This window comes from Carettochelys insculpta, chromosome 14 (genome assembly GCF_033958435.1).
Source record: "Carettochelys insculpta isolate YL-2023 chromosome 14, ASM3395843v1, whole genome shotgun sequence".
Classification (NCBI taxonomy): Eukaryota; Metazoa; Chordata; order Testudines; family Carettochelyidae; genus Carettochelys; species Carettochelys insculpta.
In genome coordinates, this window is record NC_134150.1 from 12,367,963 (window position 1) to 12,386,344 (window position 18,382).

The 18,382-nt window shown below is 44.0% G+C and overlaps 1 protein-coding gene across 6 annotated transcripts in view; it reads right to left on the reverse strand.

Annotated features, from left to right (window-relative positions):
• The window catches only part of FTO (FTO alpha-ketoglutarate dependent dioxygenase), a 507,378-nt gene that overhangs the window by 370,910 nt on the left and 118,086 nt on the right, over positions 1-18,382 (reverse strand). For all 6 annotated transcript variants that reach the window (XR_012647536.1, XM_075009181.1, XM_075009183.1 and 3 more), the window contains exon 2: positions 7,640-7,717. Coding sequence is in view for 5 of the 6 variants with exons in the window: in XM_075009181.1 (XP_074865282.1) it covers positions 7,640-7,717 (78 nt within the window). In the remaining variant the exon portion in view is untranslated. The remainder of the gene's footprint in view (positions 1-7,639; positions 7,718-18,382) is intronic.

An 18,382-nucleotide genomic window follows, 5' to 3' on the forward strand; every position in this document is an offset into this window, starting at 1 on the left:
AGGCAAGCGGCAGGGGCAGCCCCAGATTGGCTGGCCGTGTCCCAGGCCTGGGCGTAACCCTGCCGCAGCTCCTTTACCTTACTCCTGACATGGTCAGGAGTGTGGGCAGAGTGACCCCGCGTGGCCAGGCCCTCTGCCAGCCGAGCAAACGCATCCACGTTCCGCCTCTTTCTCCCCATTACCTGGAGCACCTCCTCCTCACTCCAGAGCCCCAGCAGGTCCCGGATCTTGGCCTCCGTCCAGGAGGGGCCCCACTGCCTCTTCCCCCGTTGGCTGACAGGCTGGGAGCCCTGGGTCCCCTTGGGGGGGTACATGTGGGCGCTTGGGGGGCTGGCTGGATGCCATGGGTGCAGGGTGGTGGGTTGGGGCTCTGGGAGGATGTGCAGGCTGTGCACGTGGCTGTGCTGCTGCCTGCGCACGTGGCTGTGCTGCTGCCTGCACGCGCTCTCAGCTTCCTGCACAGGAACTCAGAGGGTGGGGAGCTTTAAGGGGCTGCTGCACGCGGCGACCATAGGGCTCAGGGGCTGGAGAGAGCGTCTCTCAACCCCTCAGCTGATGACCGCCATGGAGGACCCCGCTATTTCGATGTTGCGGGACATGGATCGGCTACACGTGCCCTACTTCGACGTTCAGCGTCAAAGTAGTGCGCTATTTCCATCTCCTCATGAGGATAGCGACTTCAACATCTCGCCGCCTTACGTCGATTTCAACTTCGAAATAGCGCTCAGCACGTGTAGACGCAGCGGGTGCTATTTTGAAGTTGGCACAGCTATTTTGAAATAGCCGGCTAGTGTAGACGCGGCTAGAGAGATGAAGCATCTTGCCCACATTTCCCCAGAAGGCCAGTAACAGAAAAAAAAAAAAACTGACTCAGGAGAGAAGTGAACACAACTATATAAAAAATTTACATCATAAACAAATGAAAAAAGGGGAAATTGACAACAATGAACATAGATCAGAAGCCTGAAATTGTAGAAAATTGATTCAAGGCAAAAAATAATACAGGGACAAATCAAGGGCCAATGGAGTTAAGGTCACTAAAAAGTTTTTAAAAATATATTAGAAACAAAAGGAATTCTAACTACAATACTAAGCCATTGCTAGACAGAAATGGTAGAATCGTCAATAATTGAGGAAAAAGGAAAAAATGTTGAATGAATGTTTCTGTTCTGTATTTGGTAAAAAAGCTATAGGGTGCATATATATATATAACAATCATGATGACGAAGTACTACCTCATCCACTAGTACTCAGAAATATGTTTACACAGCAGCTACTGTGTGTAACTTTTGAAATTATCAGGTCTAGTTTGCTTCCATCTAAGCCTTTTTAAAAAGCTGGCTGAGCACCTCTCTGAACCACTAACGTTGATATTGAATACTGTGGAAGCTCCAGAGTACTATAAGTAAAGTAAAGTTGTGCTACTATTTAAAAGGCGTAAATGGGATGATCTAAAAAATTATAGGCTTGTCATCTTGATGTCATCCCAGGGCAATATAATTTAATGACAGATATGGGACTCAACAGATAATTAAAGAAGTATATGTAATTAATGTCAATCAGCATGAACTTATGGAAAACAGATCTTGAAAAATCAATTAACGTATTTTTATTGACATTACGCATTGAGATGATATAAGTAATAATACTGATGTAGTACACTTAGACTTCTGAAAGGTGTTTGACTTGGTACCATATGACTTATTGAGAACTTAGAAAAATACAGCTTTGACAAGGCACAAATTAAATGGACTAACAACTGAGCAACTGTAGAGATTCCACTTTTAAAACGTCATATTTTAAAAGAGGAATCTTTTTCAAGCAGCTATGCTTTCAGTGTGGTTCTACAGATATTGGTTCTTGGGCTTACACTAAACAATTTTATCCATGACCCGAAAAAAAACATTTTTTCTGATGAAGTTTGCAGAAGACGAAAACTGGGGATATGGTAGATGATGAAAACAAGTGATTGATATTGAGTGACGTGAAAAGCTTGGTAAGCTGAACACAACCTAGCAATATCCATTTCAATACTGCCAAACATAAAGCCATATATCTAGGAACAAAAAATGCATGTCACACTGGTGGGTTCTATTGCTGGAACACAGGAATCTACCAATTAATTTCAAATTGATCACAAGAAGGAATACAGTGCAGTTAAATTAAAATTAATAATGCACTAATGCAATCTAATGCACTAATAATATGCCTGACCATTGATAGAATAAGGCTGTACCATCATCTTGTTTTTCTCTTACCAATGTAGGAGGTACAAATCAGAATGTCGCTCTTTATTCATAATCTACTCATATTTTGCACCCTTACTTTATACTTAGAGTTTGAAACAAGAGAAAGCATACAGTTGCTCTTAAAACGAACACTATTTTATTTAAGTTTACAAAATATAAAGAAGTATCCATCCCAAGCTGTGAGCAGCCTTGTATAATTTAATTTTCACAGAACATAATGCAGGTTGAACCTCAAGACCTGACCCTCTGCCAGACAAGAGAATTTGCCAGAGCATGGGAGGTCAACATTGTCTAGTAGCATTACCAACGCCTCCTTTGCTTACTTGTCTCTTAGAAGACATTTTCAAGTAAACTACAGCTAAATAACAGCACAGAACACTGAGAGCCAGGACAGGTGGCTTTATGGGACCACAGGAAATTTGGCTACACCCATGGTAAGTGGACAGCCAGCTAATTAAAATCATGCTGAATTACCGAAGTTGCTGGATGACAGAGCTCCAGATTAGAGAGGTTCAACTTGTAGGCTGCTTGCCCTTCTTCGAGCAAAAAAAAAAAAACAAAAACACAAATATGCACAGCTGACATAATAAAATAACATCCCTCTGTAACACCTCATCCCTTTCCAAATCCCTATGAGGGAAAAAAATGGACCTTGACATTGCTGCAGTAGTTACTGGATGTTAAAGGATTGTAAATAGGATGGGATTCAGACCATAACACAAGTTCTAAGAATCTGAGCCACACTGTGGAAAAAAATTATGACCTTCCCCCAACACATACAGTAAATGTCAGTGTGATAGGGTTCAGGGGTCCCCAAGCTCTACACCCTGTCTGCAGGCAGGAGCGACTCTCAGGAGAACAGTGGGTTTATTAGCCGACAGGGCACAGCATCTTACAGAAGAGTCAGTACAGCAGGCAGAGACAGCCAGTCCAATCTATGTTGGGGAGAGGAGGCCCTGAGGGGCCCCAGAGCTGGGGCCTTGCTCTCTCTTTTGTCTCTCTCTCTCTCCCAGTCCAAACTAACTGCTTTCCAACTCCCAGTTCCAATTCAAACCCCTCAGGCTCCACCTTCTTTGTCTGCAGACCAGAGGTGTCTCTCTCTCTCTCTCTCTCTACATCACATCTCTCCACCCTTTCAGACCGAACTGAGTGGGGTCACCCAGACAGTGACCTGGGGAAGTTAGGGGCCCTCCCCGCCTGACAGGGCATGGGCTGTACCCTGGGCGCTCCCCTTGATGTGTACCACCTCCACGTCATAATACTGCAGGGGGAGGCTCCACGTCCGGAGCTTGCTATTGGCCTCTTTCATGTGATGCAGCCAGGCAAGTCCCGTTTGTTCCCTCTGGTTGGTTGGTCTCCCTGCTTCGGCCCCCCCAGTCCATCAGCCACGTTCTCAAGTTGGGCAGGCAGAGCCCATACAGCTGCTGCAGCACCAGTGGATCAAACAGTTCCTGTCTGGTCTGGGCCCTGTCCCAGCTGCTCATCAGTCCATACAGCTGCTCCAGCACATGTTTAGAATTCAGTCACTGTCCAGTAAATGAAGGTACAAATGCTTTTCACCCTTGGCATTTAGCCATACCACGAAAATGGGCGTGTGCCTCAGTTTCCCCATTCATGTGTTTAAGGCGTGTAAAATGAACAAAACCACTTAAGCAACATGGGATCTTTGTTTTGAGAACAGGATTTTGGTTGACATTCCAAAGTTGTCTAGTTTGTAAACCAGAGTTGTTCAAGTGAACACATCTCGTGGAAAAATCTGGTAAAGACTTTAATCAACATTTTTCATTTTTTGCAAGTACAAATCAGAGTTTTAAATTCTGAGGAATGACTTAAAGGCTGCTGGTTGTTCATTTTTACACTCTGTGCGATCAGTTTGTCTCCTTCCCTTTGCACTTACTTTATATTCTGCTCCAAATTATGGTCTTAATTGGATTAGTTACATGCTTCCTACCTCCAAGACCTTGATGTTTCTCACTCTGACAATTCAACCCTTTTCTTCCTTGGACAGAGGCTGACAGTTCACTTCACATTGCCTTCACAGGTCCCTTCCACCAAGAAGGGGAAGTGTCCACCAAGCAAATGGATCTAGCTTACTATTAAATTTCTTTGATTGAAGAAATTCTACATCCTCTTTTTAGCCTGATTTCCTGCTCACCCAAGCAAACAGCTTTTGTCTCCTGCCTGAATTAACAACAATCACAATCAGCTTTCCATCCCCTAACCACTGAAAGGTGTAAGTCATAATCTATCTAGCTATATTTCTATCTTCTGTCTCCCCAGCTTTTAGTGGTTAAATTTGGTGCTGTAACTTCGTATTACATTTAGGTTTTGTTAAATGAATATATTGAAAGCTAAAAGACTCACAAGACTATCCACAAAAATACCCAAGAGAGCATTTTTAAATATCTGATTTCAACGGGAACTGGAGGTGTTCAGCAATTCTGAGGGTACCAAAGCTTGAAAACATTGACAAGTGTTTATTAGCTGCCTCCATGCCCTCCAATTCCCCGGCAGTTATTCCACTATTCTACAGCTACAGAACTGTGCTCTAGGAAACTACCTTTTATCTGGTATTCTTGCACCAGAACTCTCAGATAACCAGCACAAACCTGACGCTTGCTCTGAGAGCAAAACTGACCAGAAGTCACTCTCAGCCATTACTGCCAGAGTTTCACCACTGGGGCCCCAGAGTTGCCAGAACTCCCCCAGCCCGAGAGCTGCTGGTGCTGCTCCAGTCCCGACACTCCCTTGGTTCCAGCCCCAGCCGGCACTCCTCTGGTCTCAGCCTTGGCGGGGTCCCAGGCCCCGAGTTGGCAGCGCTTCCCCAGCACGGTTCCCGGCTCTAGTGCTGCCTGCACTCCCCCAGGCCGAGCCCTGCCTGTGCTCCCCCAGCCCCAGTCAGCTTCTCAGCCAAACGCTGCCCAGGCTCACGTGACCCTAGTACCAGAACTGTCCAAGCCTATAATAATTCAGGTGTCATCTCACCTTCTGGCAAAGTTCTATCCATGTTCATTTATTTGGTGCTTGATTCAGTACCCACTGATGTCAGTGAGAGACTTTCAACTGACTGCAGTAGGCTTTGTGTAAAATCGACCATCTTTTCAACAGCACTAATTGCTTTAACGTGGTCTAATTTGATTGCTTATCTTCTTCCCTATGCCCTTCTACTTGTAAAAATGGTCCGAGACTCCACTTGGCAGAATTAGCTCAACTATGTCTTTCCCTGGCAGCTGTTCAGGGAAGGGCAAGAAAGTATGGAGAACACACGGCTACACTCATGCTATCAGGCCCAGATGCTTGTATAAAAGGAAATGGAAACAGACAGGAGGGGACGTAACAGGATCAAGTAAGGAGAAAACGGTGATTGGGTTGGACCCTAAAAGGGGCAAGAACATTTACTGAACATTGGTAAGCCTCTGGAAAGGAGACTGTTTGCTGTTTTGATTTCAGAGGACTCTTACACTTCCGACATTTTGCCTGACTGTATTTTATTACTCTTATTTGCTATTTGTATGACAGTAGCATCTCCAATAAGATTGCCGCCACATTGAGTTAGGCACTGTGCAAATATGTAAGAGAGACAGAAAAAGCCCCCAGGAGCTCAAAACAGAAGGAGGGCAGAAAGGTAATATTAATCATTGCCCTTTTTACAGATGGGGAGTAAAGCACAGACAGATCAAGTGAGTTACACAAGGTCACAAAGGAAATCTGTGAGACTGAGCTTGGAATTGAACCCAGGCCACTCTTCCTCTCTACAAAGTGGAATATGGCTGTTTGAAAATCCTTTCTGTACCTAAGTTCATGCAAAAAGCAGAAACAAAAAACAAAAACAAACCCTCTCTTCCTGCAGCACAAGACCAAAGCTTGCTTGCTTGCTTTTGTGTGTGTGTTGGGGGTGTCTACTAAATGCATCTTTGAACCATATGTCAATACAAGAAAGTTGACATGCCTGTAATGTAGTAACTCTTGCTATAGTTGTTGCGACTAAGTAAAAGATTCTTTTTTGTGTCTTTCATCTTACTGACTGTGTTCCAAGCTCATTTTACTGGGCTTACAGTTCTTTCCACATGTCTTCTACTTGACCTGAGAAAGCTCCAAGATACACGTAGCAGTATTCGTCTAATTCTTTAATGATATGCCTCTGTATACTAATTTGGTTTAGTTATATGACTATTGGGCCTGTTTTAGCTTTCCTTACATTTCCTTAGAGGCATGCATTCTGGCTTTAGTAGTTCAGTTTCTATGCCAGGTTTTAAACATTATGTATTGTTTGCGAATAGAATTATAAGCATAAGCATAAGCATAATTAAGCCATATATTCTAAATCTCACTTTTAAAGACTCTTCATCTCTGCCAAATCCAGTCTGTAGAACGTGTTCTCCAGATGACTTAAGTCATGAAGACCTTTAAAAGAACAGTGACGCCCTGTGTTGTTTTTACTCCAGTCAAGCATGAGATATTGCAAATCAACATCATGCAAATCACTTGACCACAAATTATAAGAAAACACAAAACCAGAAAGTTCTTTATATGTTATATGAGCTTTTACTTAAAACAAAAGATTAAAAAGGAGACTTTTAGAGCTATCATTTACAGGTGGGAACCATTGATTAAAAGGTAAAATCTTGCATCTGTTGAAGTCAATGGCAAAACACCTGCTGATTTCACAAGGATTTCACACCTAGGTCCCTGATTCTGTTCTGTCCTGACTGCTGAAGGATCTCAGCTCTCCCAGTGAGTGTAGCTCTGGAAGCACTTCATATACCAAGACCTTATGTATGTTAGTCCTCAGAAAGGAATTAAAAGAAATTGGCTGTGTCTTCACTAGCCCAAAACTTCAAAATGGCCATGCAAATGGCCATTTCGAAGTTTACTAATGAAGTGCTGAAATATATATTCAGCGCCTCATTAGAATGTGGGCGGCCGCAGCACTTCGAAATTGCTGCAGCTCGCCACCACGTGGCTCATCCAGACAGGGCTCCTTTTCGAAAGGACTCAGGCAACTGCAAAATCCCCTTATTCCTGTGGATTATATAATAATATATATAATAATAGAATCCATAGGAATAAGGGGATTTTGAAGTTGCTGGGGTCCTTTCAAAAAGGAGCCCCATCTGGACGAGCCGCAGCAATTTCGAAGTGCCATGGCCGCTCAGATTCTCATGAGACGCTGAATATGTATTTCAGCGCTTCATTAGTGAACTTTGAAATGTCCATTTTCTTGGCCATTTCGAAGTTTTGGGCTAGTGTAGATGTAGCCATTAAGTTTTAGTCTTAATTGTGAATCAATTGATTCTAATTGTGAATCAATAAACAAAGATTGCTTTGCTGTTTGATGAGAATGCCCAATCAAGTTTACTATAAATAAGGTTAAAAACAAGATACATTACCACTTGGTGAAATTCAGCATCTCTAGGTGTCAGATATGGAAGCCAACTCTCTCCAAGTTCTTCAAGAAGCTTTTGTTTCTGTTATTTAAAAAAAAAAAAACATGACATGAAATTAATCACAGAAACCAGCAAATTATAAACTAGTTGCATTAGGGGTATAAAAAGTATAGCATGTTATTATTTCGCTAGGCAGAAGTTAAAAAAATGAATCTTAAATGAACAAGGTCAGGTGGATGCAGTCTCATCTTAATTGAGTTTGGCATATTTAATTCAGTTTTTCCAATTTTATTTCCATAGTTTCAGAGGATCAAATACAGTATTCGGGTTTTCCTCAACAGAACCTCCCCCACTGCACTAAAAAGTTCACTCATCCTTTAAAGATCTGAAGAACTTCGCTGTCTTTAAATGCTCAATCTTGTTTATTTCTTTGTTTTTATTTCTGTTTTGGAGAGGTTTAATGGGTGTAAAGCCTAGTGTATCTCAGACTGTGGTTTAATTAAGTTCTAAACAATCCTGAATTTTGTTTTGACCTTGGTATTTAATATAGAAAAGGAAAAGAAAAAAGAAGAAAAGGAAACTTAAGCCTCTTCAACTCATTTCTCATCCAATCTTCCAACCTGTCTGCACATGGCTCAAAAAATTTGCCTGTTCAAAGAAATACACATAACTCTGAACTGAAGCTAGTAGTTATCCACCACCTGACCGTAAAAAGGAGTGTTTGAGTGTTCACCCCCTCATTTCCCTCCTCATGCTTTTTTTTTTTTTCCCACCCTTCCCCCACACCTTGTGGCTGGAGCAATTAATCTGACAGTGCAAACAGCTTTTCTGAGCAAAATGAGAATGTTTTGGTTGTAACCCACTTAATAGTCCAATTAATTAAGAAAATTATTATGAAAAGCAGGTTTGTAACCTGTATTTCTCCTTCATGTTTATTCATAATAGAATAGCTGACACTGTGTGTTTTTAATGTAGTTAACACCTCAGACCATGAAAAAGAGAAAGTTTGGCACTAGCCATAGAGTTCTTCAAGCAATAATTCTTAAATCATGACAGGTCCGTGAACATTCTGTCATATCAGTCAAATTCCATCTGAGACTGAACCTGATATAAGAAGAGCATATTGAGAAAATATAAGATTCTGCTCCACATTCCTGGTTAATATTTCCTTTGTCTCTCCTAGTATACCTCATCTGTGTGTCTCTCCTCCCTTACAAGAACCGTCTCTTGTTCAATAAAAAGCATATCACTGGTTGTTAAGAAATAACAAGTAAAAATGAGTCCAGTAGCACTTTAAAGACTAACAACATAATTCATTAAGTGATGAGCTTTCGTGGAACAGACCCACTTCTTCAGATCAACAGAAGTGGGTCTGTCCCACGAAAGCTCATCACCTAATTATTTTGTTAGTCTTTAAAGTGCTACTGGACTGCTTTTTTCTTTTGATAAGTATATAGACTAGCACGGCTCTCTCTCTCTGTTACTAGTAAACATGATTATACCAGCAGGAGTTAGAAATGCTACAAGAGGCTAAAAGTTAGCCTTAAAATTTGATTACCAAGGGCTTGAAATCTGTCACAATCTTCTTTTAAATATTTTCCACCATATAAAGACAAATATGAAAATATTTAAATGTTTAGCATATTAAAATGTTGGTGAGATACAAGAAAAACTCACACATGAAGCAAATAAAAATATATAATACATTTTATAGCAATGTTAAAACTGTGAAACAAATCAACTAGCTCAAATTAAATTTAAAAAAAATCAAAATTAGTAGTTACTCTTTCTCAGCTCAGATACTCCATTTCTGTGCTGCTGCCACATTAATCCCTACACACTTCAGGTTCTTTCTCCAGTCTGGCACTTAATTAAGCTTTTACTGCTCCCACCTTAGAATATTTTACAAGTTACAAGGCTTCTGTGTCATTCACTAAATTTGCCTTTTTTATAATTTCATCCCATTGATTCTAGTTAACGTGTCCCATAAACAGATGCCTGTTTTGGTGTTTGCATCCTGAAAAGAATAAAATTATTATATGGACCAATATCTGAACTTATAGGGTGTGTCTACACAAGCAATGAACTTCAACGTTAATTTCGAAGTAGAGTGCAGAGCATCTACACACGTTTTGTGTTACTTTGAAATTAACTTCATAGTAAGGGAGCCCAACTTCAAACTCCTTACTCCATTCCCAGGAATGAAGTAGCACCCTGTTTCAAAGTTTAACTTTGAAACAGAATGTGTGTAGACACTCTGCATCTGCTACTACAAAATAGTGGGTCCACCGTGGCACCAGCCTTGCAGGAGCCCAGAGACACTCTGGCCATCCCAGACACGGCTCTGTGGTCACTGCCAGCCATGTGTCAGGAAGCAGCTACCCAGCAACCCCAAGCAAGAAGCTAAGAGTGTGGCAGAAGCAGGGAGACCACAAACTCCCTGGTGCACAGCCCCCTCTCAACGCCGAAGCAGAGCCACACAGCCCCAGCCAGCAATGTCACAGAATCACAGAACAATAAAGCTGAAAGAGACCTAAAAAAGCCATCAAGTCCTGCCCCCTGCCCTAGGCAAGACCAAACCCATCAGATCAGCCCAGCCAGGGCTTTGTCGAGGTGAGACAAACACCTCCGGGGATGGAGACTCTACTACTTCCCTGGGTAGACCATTCCAATGCTTCACCACCCTCCTAGTGAAAAAGTTTTTCCTAATGTTCAACCTGGACCTTCCCAACTGCAACGTGAGACCATTGTTCCATGTTCTGCCATCCGTGACCACTGTGCACAGCCTCTCTTCAGCCTCTTTGCAACCTCCCTTCAGTAAGTTGAAGGTTGTTCTCAAGTCCCCTCTCAGTCTTCTCTTCTGCAGACTAAACAGTCCCGATTCCCTCAATCTTTCTTCATAGGTCATATGCTCCGGCCCCCTAATTATTTTGGTCACCCTCCGCTGGACCCTCTCCAGTGTACCCACATCCTTACTATAACTGGGGGGCCCAGCGGCACCAGACAGGCAAGCTACGCCAAAAGAAGGGCCCCTCCTGGACTGACGCAGAACTCCAGGACCTCCTCAGCCTGGCGGGGGAGGGGGGCGAGGAGGTCCTGCTCCACACAGGGGTGCAGCAGCAGAATGTGGATGCATTTGAGCAGCTGGCCAGGGAGTTCGCCACCCAAGGCCACCTCATCCAGACCAGGGAGGGTATCTGTACCAAAGTGAAGGAGCTGTGGCAGGCATACTACCACACAAGGGATGCCACCAGCTGCTCAGGATGCCCACCCACTGCCTCCATTACAGGGAGCTGCACGGCCTCCTGGGGCTGAAGGAGGTGGCCCTGCCATGGCACCTTGTGGACACTGCCACCCCCCTACCCTGCGGACACAAAGGAGGTGGGTCCATCAGATGCCACCAGTCCTACACTGAGGGACCAGGACAAAGAGACCAAGGACAATGACAAAAGGTCCAGTGATGGGATCCTCAGCATCACCCTCCCTTCCGGAACAACCTGCCAGGCCTCTTCCGGCCATGAGTCACCCGAGGTCCCCGAGGTAGCAGCTGGTAGGTACAGGGTGTTCGGTATGTCCCTGGGACAGGCACTGCCCCCCTCGAACAGCCCCACAGTCCACACACACATGGAAGGAAGGGGCACCAAAACAAGCCTGACCCTCACCATGCAGGAGCACCTCTGTACCTGGGATCCCCTGGGCCCTTGAACAGCAGAGAAGTGGCCCAGTGGAGCCGGGGCCCCAACCCCCAGGGTCAGGAAACAGGACTCACGGGCTGTCCCCCTCTGTCTCCACAGGTCCACCATCCATGAGCTTCTCCACCTCCATCTCAGACCAGCCTGCAGCTGAGGAGAGGTGAGAAGCCACCTTCTCACCCCAGCCTGGATCCCCCCAGGGCCACCGCTGGGCCATACGAAGGCAATGATGGAGGGATGAGGAGGCGGCCACCAACCAGGTGATCATGCAGGGGATGACTGCGGTGCTCTGGGACTGCCTGGTGATGGAGCAGGAGGTGTGGGTAAGAGTGGCTGACAGCTTAAAAACCTTTACCCAGACTGAGGCCACAAGCCTCGATCAACCTCCTGCTCCCTCACCAGCTCGCTCCACAGTAGCCGATCCCAGAGCAGCCCACCTTCTGGTGGACCTGTCCCCAGGTGCCCACTTGGAACTGGGCCTTTGGCTCATGGCCAGTGCAGGGACACTAGCAGTGGCTGCTGCCCACCCCCCAGTTCCTCCCACATACGCCAGGGAGGCCAAGCTCACAACGCCCCCACCTCCCAGTAGTCCCGGCCCAGTCCCAGCCCCACAGGCAGCAGAGACAACTGCAGCTACAGCAGCTCCTGGCCCTCCACCCAATGGACAATGGAGCCCTCCCCTACCCTGGCCGCCTCCTTCATGTTTGGTGCTCCACCCTGGCACCCTCCTCCAAGGTCAGTCTTCCATTCTAGCCCCACGCATCCCTCCTCTACATGGTTTCCCCCTTGTAAATAGGTTCATTCATTGTTTCATTGTTTTGAAAAAAAACGTATTTATTCCCACAAACCCCAGTAAACATTACATTCTAACCCTAATCCCAATTCTGTAGTGCATAGTAGAGAAATGGTGGGGGAAGGGAGCTGGAGGGATTGTGTGTGGTGAGGGGTTGGGGAGCGCAGGGGTATGGTGGGGAGGGTGGCTGGGAGGGTCACTGCAGATCCCAGGCAAAGGCCTCATGCAGGGCCTCCTGGACCCTCACCCCATCCCTCTGGGCCTGGCAGCATGGTGTAGCAGGTGGCTGCTCGTACCAGCCCCCAGGTCTGCAGCCCAGCCCTGCATAAAGGGCTCCTGACTGCTCTCCACAATATTGTGGAGAGCACAGCAAGTGGCAACCACCACAGGCACATTTGGGATGCTCATGTCCAGCCTCATGAGGCGGCAGCAAAACCTCCCCTTTAACCTTCCAAACGCCTGTTCAATGGTCCCTGGAGTGGTTGAGGTTGAGGCTGTTAAAAAGGTCTTGGGGAGGTGTGTCCCGTGTAGAGCCACATGAGCCATGGGTACAGCACATATGCGGCGTCAGCCACGATACAAGGGGGCATCGTGATGTCCACCAGCGGGCTCTCCCACGGGGGGACACTGGTGCCCTCCTCCATCTGGCATCCCAACCATGAAATTCCAAACACACGGGATTCATAGGCCTTGCCCAAGCATCCAACACAAGACTTCCATGAAGAGGCCCCTTTACAATCGACCAGGGCTTGGGGGACTACTGAGTACTACCCCTTCCTGTTCACATAGGTGCCCCTGCTGTGGTCCAGGGCACAGATTGTGATGTATGTTCTGTCCATGGTGCTGAAACAGGCCACATTCTCGTGTCGTGGTGCTGAAGGACTGGGGTGAGCCAGTGGCAGAGCTACTTGAACATCTGCCTGGTCATGTGGAAGTTTCTTAGACACCATTCGTCATCTCAGTCCCCCAGACTAGCTGGTCCCATCATTCCATGCTGGTATGGAAGGCCCATCAGATCACTGTGGCCCAGGGGCGATACAGCACAGCCCAGCCCAGAGCCTGCAGGATGGGGCCCATGCGACCATCCCTGCCATGCTGATGGAAGATGGCAGCAAGCACTATGGCCAGCAGGCTGGCCACAGCAAAGAGGAGATCCCCCGGGGGGAGCAGCTGATGATGGCTAGCTCTGCTCCCTAGCACACGGTCTGCCCTGTTGTGTGCAGCCTTGTGGCCCTGAGCATGTGCAGCGTGGGGGGTATTGGGAGGGGCCCTTTAAGGGAGTGGCTGGCTGCGAGCCCAGAAGGGCTTGTCAGCCACACTACCCCAATCTGCGTTGTTTCCTGACCTCTTATTTCAAAATAGGGGTTATTGGTGTGTAGATGTTTCCTTTCAAAGTATTGGGACGCTATTTTGAAATAAGGGCTGGGAGCCTTGTGCACGCAGATGAGCAACTTTGAAGTCCGTTATTCTGAAGTTGGATTTTGTAATAAGCAACTTCTGCAGTGTAGACATGGCCATAATGAAATAAAGACAAAACAAGTTAAACTATTAAGAATATAAATGCAATGCTAAGGTATCAACACCAAAATATAATTTTTCATTATTATTGTCCTGAGGTTATAGCATAAGATAAATAAAGTGTATGCTTCACTTACGGAAGGGAAGTCTGAAGCATTATAGCTATCAAGGCAGTTGGTGTGAACCAAGAGCAGGTAGCATGGACTAATAATATTACAACTCATTAAATGACTCTCACTGATCCTAACTAAACTGACAAGAACAACATTGAAATTTACAAACTAGAAATGCACTCTGATCTCCCAGTGTATAAGTTTTCTTTGGGGACACTTTAGAAACTGACAATGAGTCATTGGTGAAATCAAGCGGAATGTAACTTAGATTAAGCTGGCAGGCACATTAGCCTACTGCATGCTCTCGGTCATTCTCTTATGTTAAAAAAATTTGCATGTCTTTTATTATATTACACTGAAAATATTAAATAGCAACAGAGAGGGAGCTGTGCTAGTTTATACACTATCAAAACAAAAAGCAGTCAAGTAGCACTTTAAAGACTAGCAAAATAGTTTATTAGGTGAGCTTTCGTGGCACAGACCCACTTCTTCAGACCATAGCCATACCAGAACAGACCCAATATTTAAGGCACAGAGAACCAAAAACAGTAATCAAGGAGGACAAATCAGAAAAAAAATTATCGAGGTGAGCAAATCAGAGAGTGGAGAGGTTGGGGGAAGGTCAAGAATTAGATCAAGCCAAGTATGCAGACCAGCCCCTATAGCGACTCAATGTTCCCATCCTGGTTTAAACCACGTGTTAATGTGCCGAATTTGAATATAAAAGCCAGCTCGGCTGTTTCTCTTAGCCAAGCTGGCTTTTATATTCAAATTCAGCACATTAACACGTGGTTTAAACCGGCATGGGAACTTTCTGAGTCACTATAGGGGCTCATCTGCATACTTGGCTTAATCTAATTCTTGACCTCCCTCCCCACCCCTCCACTCTCTGATTTGCTCACCTAGATCATTTTTTTCTGATTTGTCCTCCTTGATTACTGTTTTTGGTTCTCTGTGCCTTAAATATTGAGTCTGTTCTGGTATGGCTATGGTCTGAAGAAGTGGGTCTGTCCCACGAAAGCTCACCAAAAAAACTATTTTGCTAGTCTTTAAAGTGCTACATGACTACTTTTTGTTTTGATTGAAAATATTAGGCTGTGTTTGTTAATTTTGAAACATACACTTATCACTCTTGTTTGTACAATAAAACTATACTGAAGTAAAAAACAAAATACTGCACTAGCAGATAGATGAAGAAAAACACCTCTGACAATATTTTGTCAAATGCCAAGCTCTTTGCAAAAACACACATTAAAATGCACTTGAGTGTAGCAAGTACTAGCTCACATATGATTGTCAGGTCTGGCTAAGTGCAGCTCCTCAGCTTGATGTACAGACAAATACACACAGCTGGGTGGTATAACACATTGCTCTTCTCAGACACAAGAAGCTGTCACACAGATGGCAAATACATCAAGCTACTCACAAATTCCTCCAAAATATAAAAAAGAGAAAAATCAAAGATGAAGCCACACGACTTGGACTGTTACATAAATGTTGAATTTACATCAACCTTAACAGGTACAGCAAAGGTGTAAAGATCTTTTTAAAATATGAATGTCTATTAGTAGGTAGCATATACAGACTTTTTTTTAACATCCGATTCCTATATTTTAAAATTCTTAGTAATTAATAAGACTTTAGAAACAGAGTAGTGTTATCTGGTTTTAAAAAAAATCTGTTGACCTGTGGGACTTATGTCTTGCTTAGCTGTATCACCACCATGCACTTGCAGTGCCCTGGAAATCTATATACCCTGCCCTGAAAAAGTATATACTGTATCCGGATCCTCTCCTGAGATAGGAGTGGATCTCTGTGTAAATACATTATTTTGTGGATTGCTGTGACTGTTAAGAGGAATTACAGTAAACTCTTTCATATCTGGCATTCTGTCATCTGGAACTCTCAAATAACACTTTAACTGTGAGTAAATTTTGATTATGTCTTCCAAAAGAACAGTATAGTGAAAGTAAATACAAATAGACACAGCAAATACAGCAGAAGTTTATAGTGGACAATACTATTGTTTTTGGTAAATAAAGTACTCTGTGTAACTGTCTGTTTCTTAATATCTAATCTTGTTTTTCTTTGGTGTTGTGCATTCCTAAGTCTACCTCTCTATTACACAGAATATTTGAATATCCAGCAACCTCCTGATTGCAGGGCTGCCAGATACAAAAGAGTTTACTGTGTATGGGCATGGGGTTGAGTACAGGATTGCAAAACTTACATTCTAAACCCAACTCAAACATTTGTAATAAATTGGCATTATGCACGCGTGAGCGCTCTTAGTGATTGGCTTATAGCAAGAATAAGGAATGTGCTACCCTCACTTAAGAGACTGTGTTTTTGTGCAATTTTCTCCATACATTTTTTTTATGTCTATATCCTTCTGCTAGCCATGAATTAACATACCAGTGGCCATTGTTAAGATCCAATAAATTACATGATCAGATATGGAATTCATATCCACAACTACACATGAATTTATTGACAGCAGCAACAGTAATGTGCAGACTAATGCCCAGTCTGATACACAATCAGGGAGTGTAAGAAACTGCAGCAAAACTATGCTTCTTGAATTTACATTATGAAATATAATATGTCTGGTTAACTGTTCACCAGTTAAGCAGTTCAAGGGGCAACAACTATACTTAGTGACATTCTGCAGCAGGCATCATGGCTGTACCAAAATTATCTGATTGATTATCATCATGCAGTGCATCAACACCATTTCCAAATGGATTTCCTTTTCTCTTATTTGTAAAACTACACAATGCAAAAAAATCCTATTCAGCGTACATGCTATGAATAAAGGGCTGGATCTGGCCCATCCTGCATGCCAACACAAGGCTTTAGAAAAGATGTAGGACTAGATTGTTGCCACTTATGCACAGGGAGAAAGGAAGCTGAACAAAGCCTCTATGTCCCCACCTTTGCACATGTGGGTGGAAATTGGCAAGAGAAGATGGAGCCTTGATTCTGTCCTTACATTCACAGCAGTATTCAGGGTGAAAATAACTTAAATTTCTTGCAACCCTCCGCACAACCCAAATCCTGGCCCTAAGGGCTCCCCAGGTGGATGCTGTACAACAGTACCCAAAAGAAATTTAAGTGTGTGTGAGGGAGGGGTGTGTGTGATTTTTTTAAAAAATAACAACCTGATCTTTAAAAATAAATCTCAGTTTCTGATTAACAGCATTTAAAAAAATCAGCCCTAAAAACTGGATTGCAAAATGCCAGAGAAAAAAACTAAAAAAGCTTCTTTTAGTCCCCTGAATGAATCTTTAACAAAGGAAAACAAATAACTAACTCAAAGTGATTATAACCAAAATATTACCACATGCACAAAGTAAGGAAGCTACAAATAAGTTTTAAACTCCTAGTTTTGTTTTATATTAGATGTAATTTGCATTTATAGCACAGTAAGGTTGCAACATTTGCAAGGTTTCAGTGTTGAGAACCCTCGCGAATGTTGAATTTTGCCAATATCATTTTATGCTGGCTGGGCTCCTGGGCAGGAGTGGGGAGTGGCGGAGACTGGTGGTGGGGCTCTGGGGAGCCAGTCAGTGGCCATGCCATGCACCTGGCTGGCTCTCAAAGCCCTGGAGAAGCAGCCACCGGCACTCCTCCCTAGGAGCTCTGGGGAAGCAGCGGCCGCCAGCACTCCCAGTGCTGGAGCCCAGGGGAAGCGTCGGCTGCCAGCACTCCCTGCCTGTAGCCCTGGAGAGGCAATGACTGCCGGCACTCCCCACTCGGAGCCCCAGGGAAATGGCAGCTGCCAGCGCTCCCCACCCATAGCCCTGGGGAAGCAGCAGCCACTCGTGAATAATTGAATTTGCAAATGTTAAACTCGCGAATATCACAACCTTACAGTAGTTACGACGACGTCAGGTAGAAATGTGATTTTAAAGGTGACAGTGTATCTTCAGCCTGGTTGATTGGTTCTTAAGGACCGCATGACTCCATAGAGACTAATGTGAACGAAAATTCACAATCTAGGGTTATCTAAAAATATGTAATGCTTGTTACCAAATTGCATTCCATTTCTGAACATATGCTGGTTTCCTTAATCATCAGACATGTTACTGTCCCATTAAACAAAACCACTCAGATTACTAATTACATAAAACCTAATTAACAGATAAGGTCATGGAATGTGAAAAAACCCAAATGTACAGATTATAGAAATGCAAACAAAGAACTCATTATTTATAAGTGGAGTTATGTCTATACTAGGAAATAAAGATGAATATGTTAAAATCAACTTTATACCATTAGATTTTATAAAGACGATGGTGAGTTCCCACACATTTAGGAAGTTAACATAGCATGCCCTTGTTACCTTTGCTAAATTGGACTGTCTCAGCAGTGCATTGTTGGTACCTACCCCAAAGTGGCTGCACCCCATTGCGTTCTGGGTTTCTGTGCCAGTGTGTTATGGTAAAAAATGTGCCACAAGTGATTGTGGGTGTCTGATGTCATCCCAGAGTGCACTGCACTGAGTGCACTGCCCTCACTCCCCACTTCCACTGAAAACTTTCACACCACTTTTCCACAGCCTGCTCCTGGTACACACTGTTACAAGGCTAGCAGACCAGTCCTCAGAAGTGTAAAATGCATAAATGTA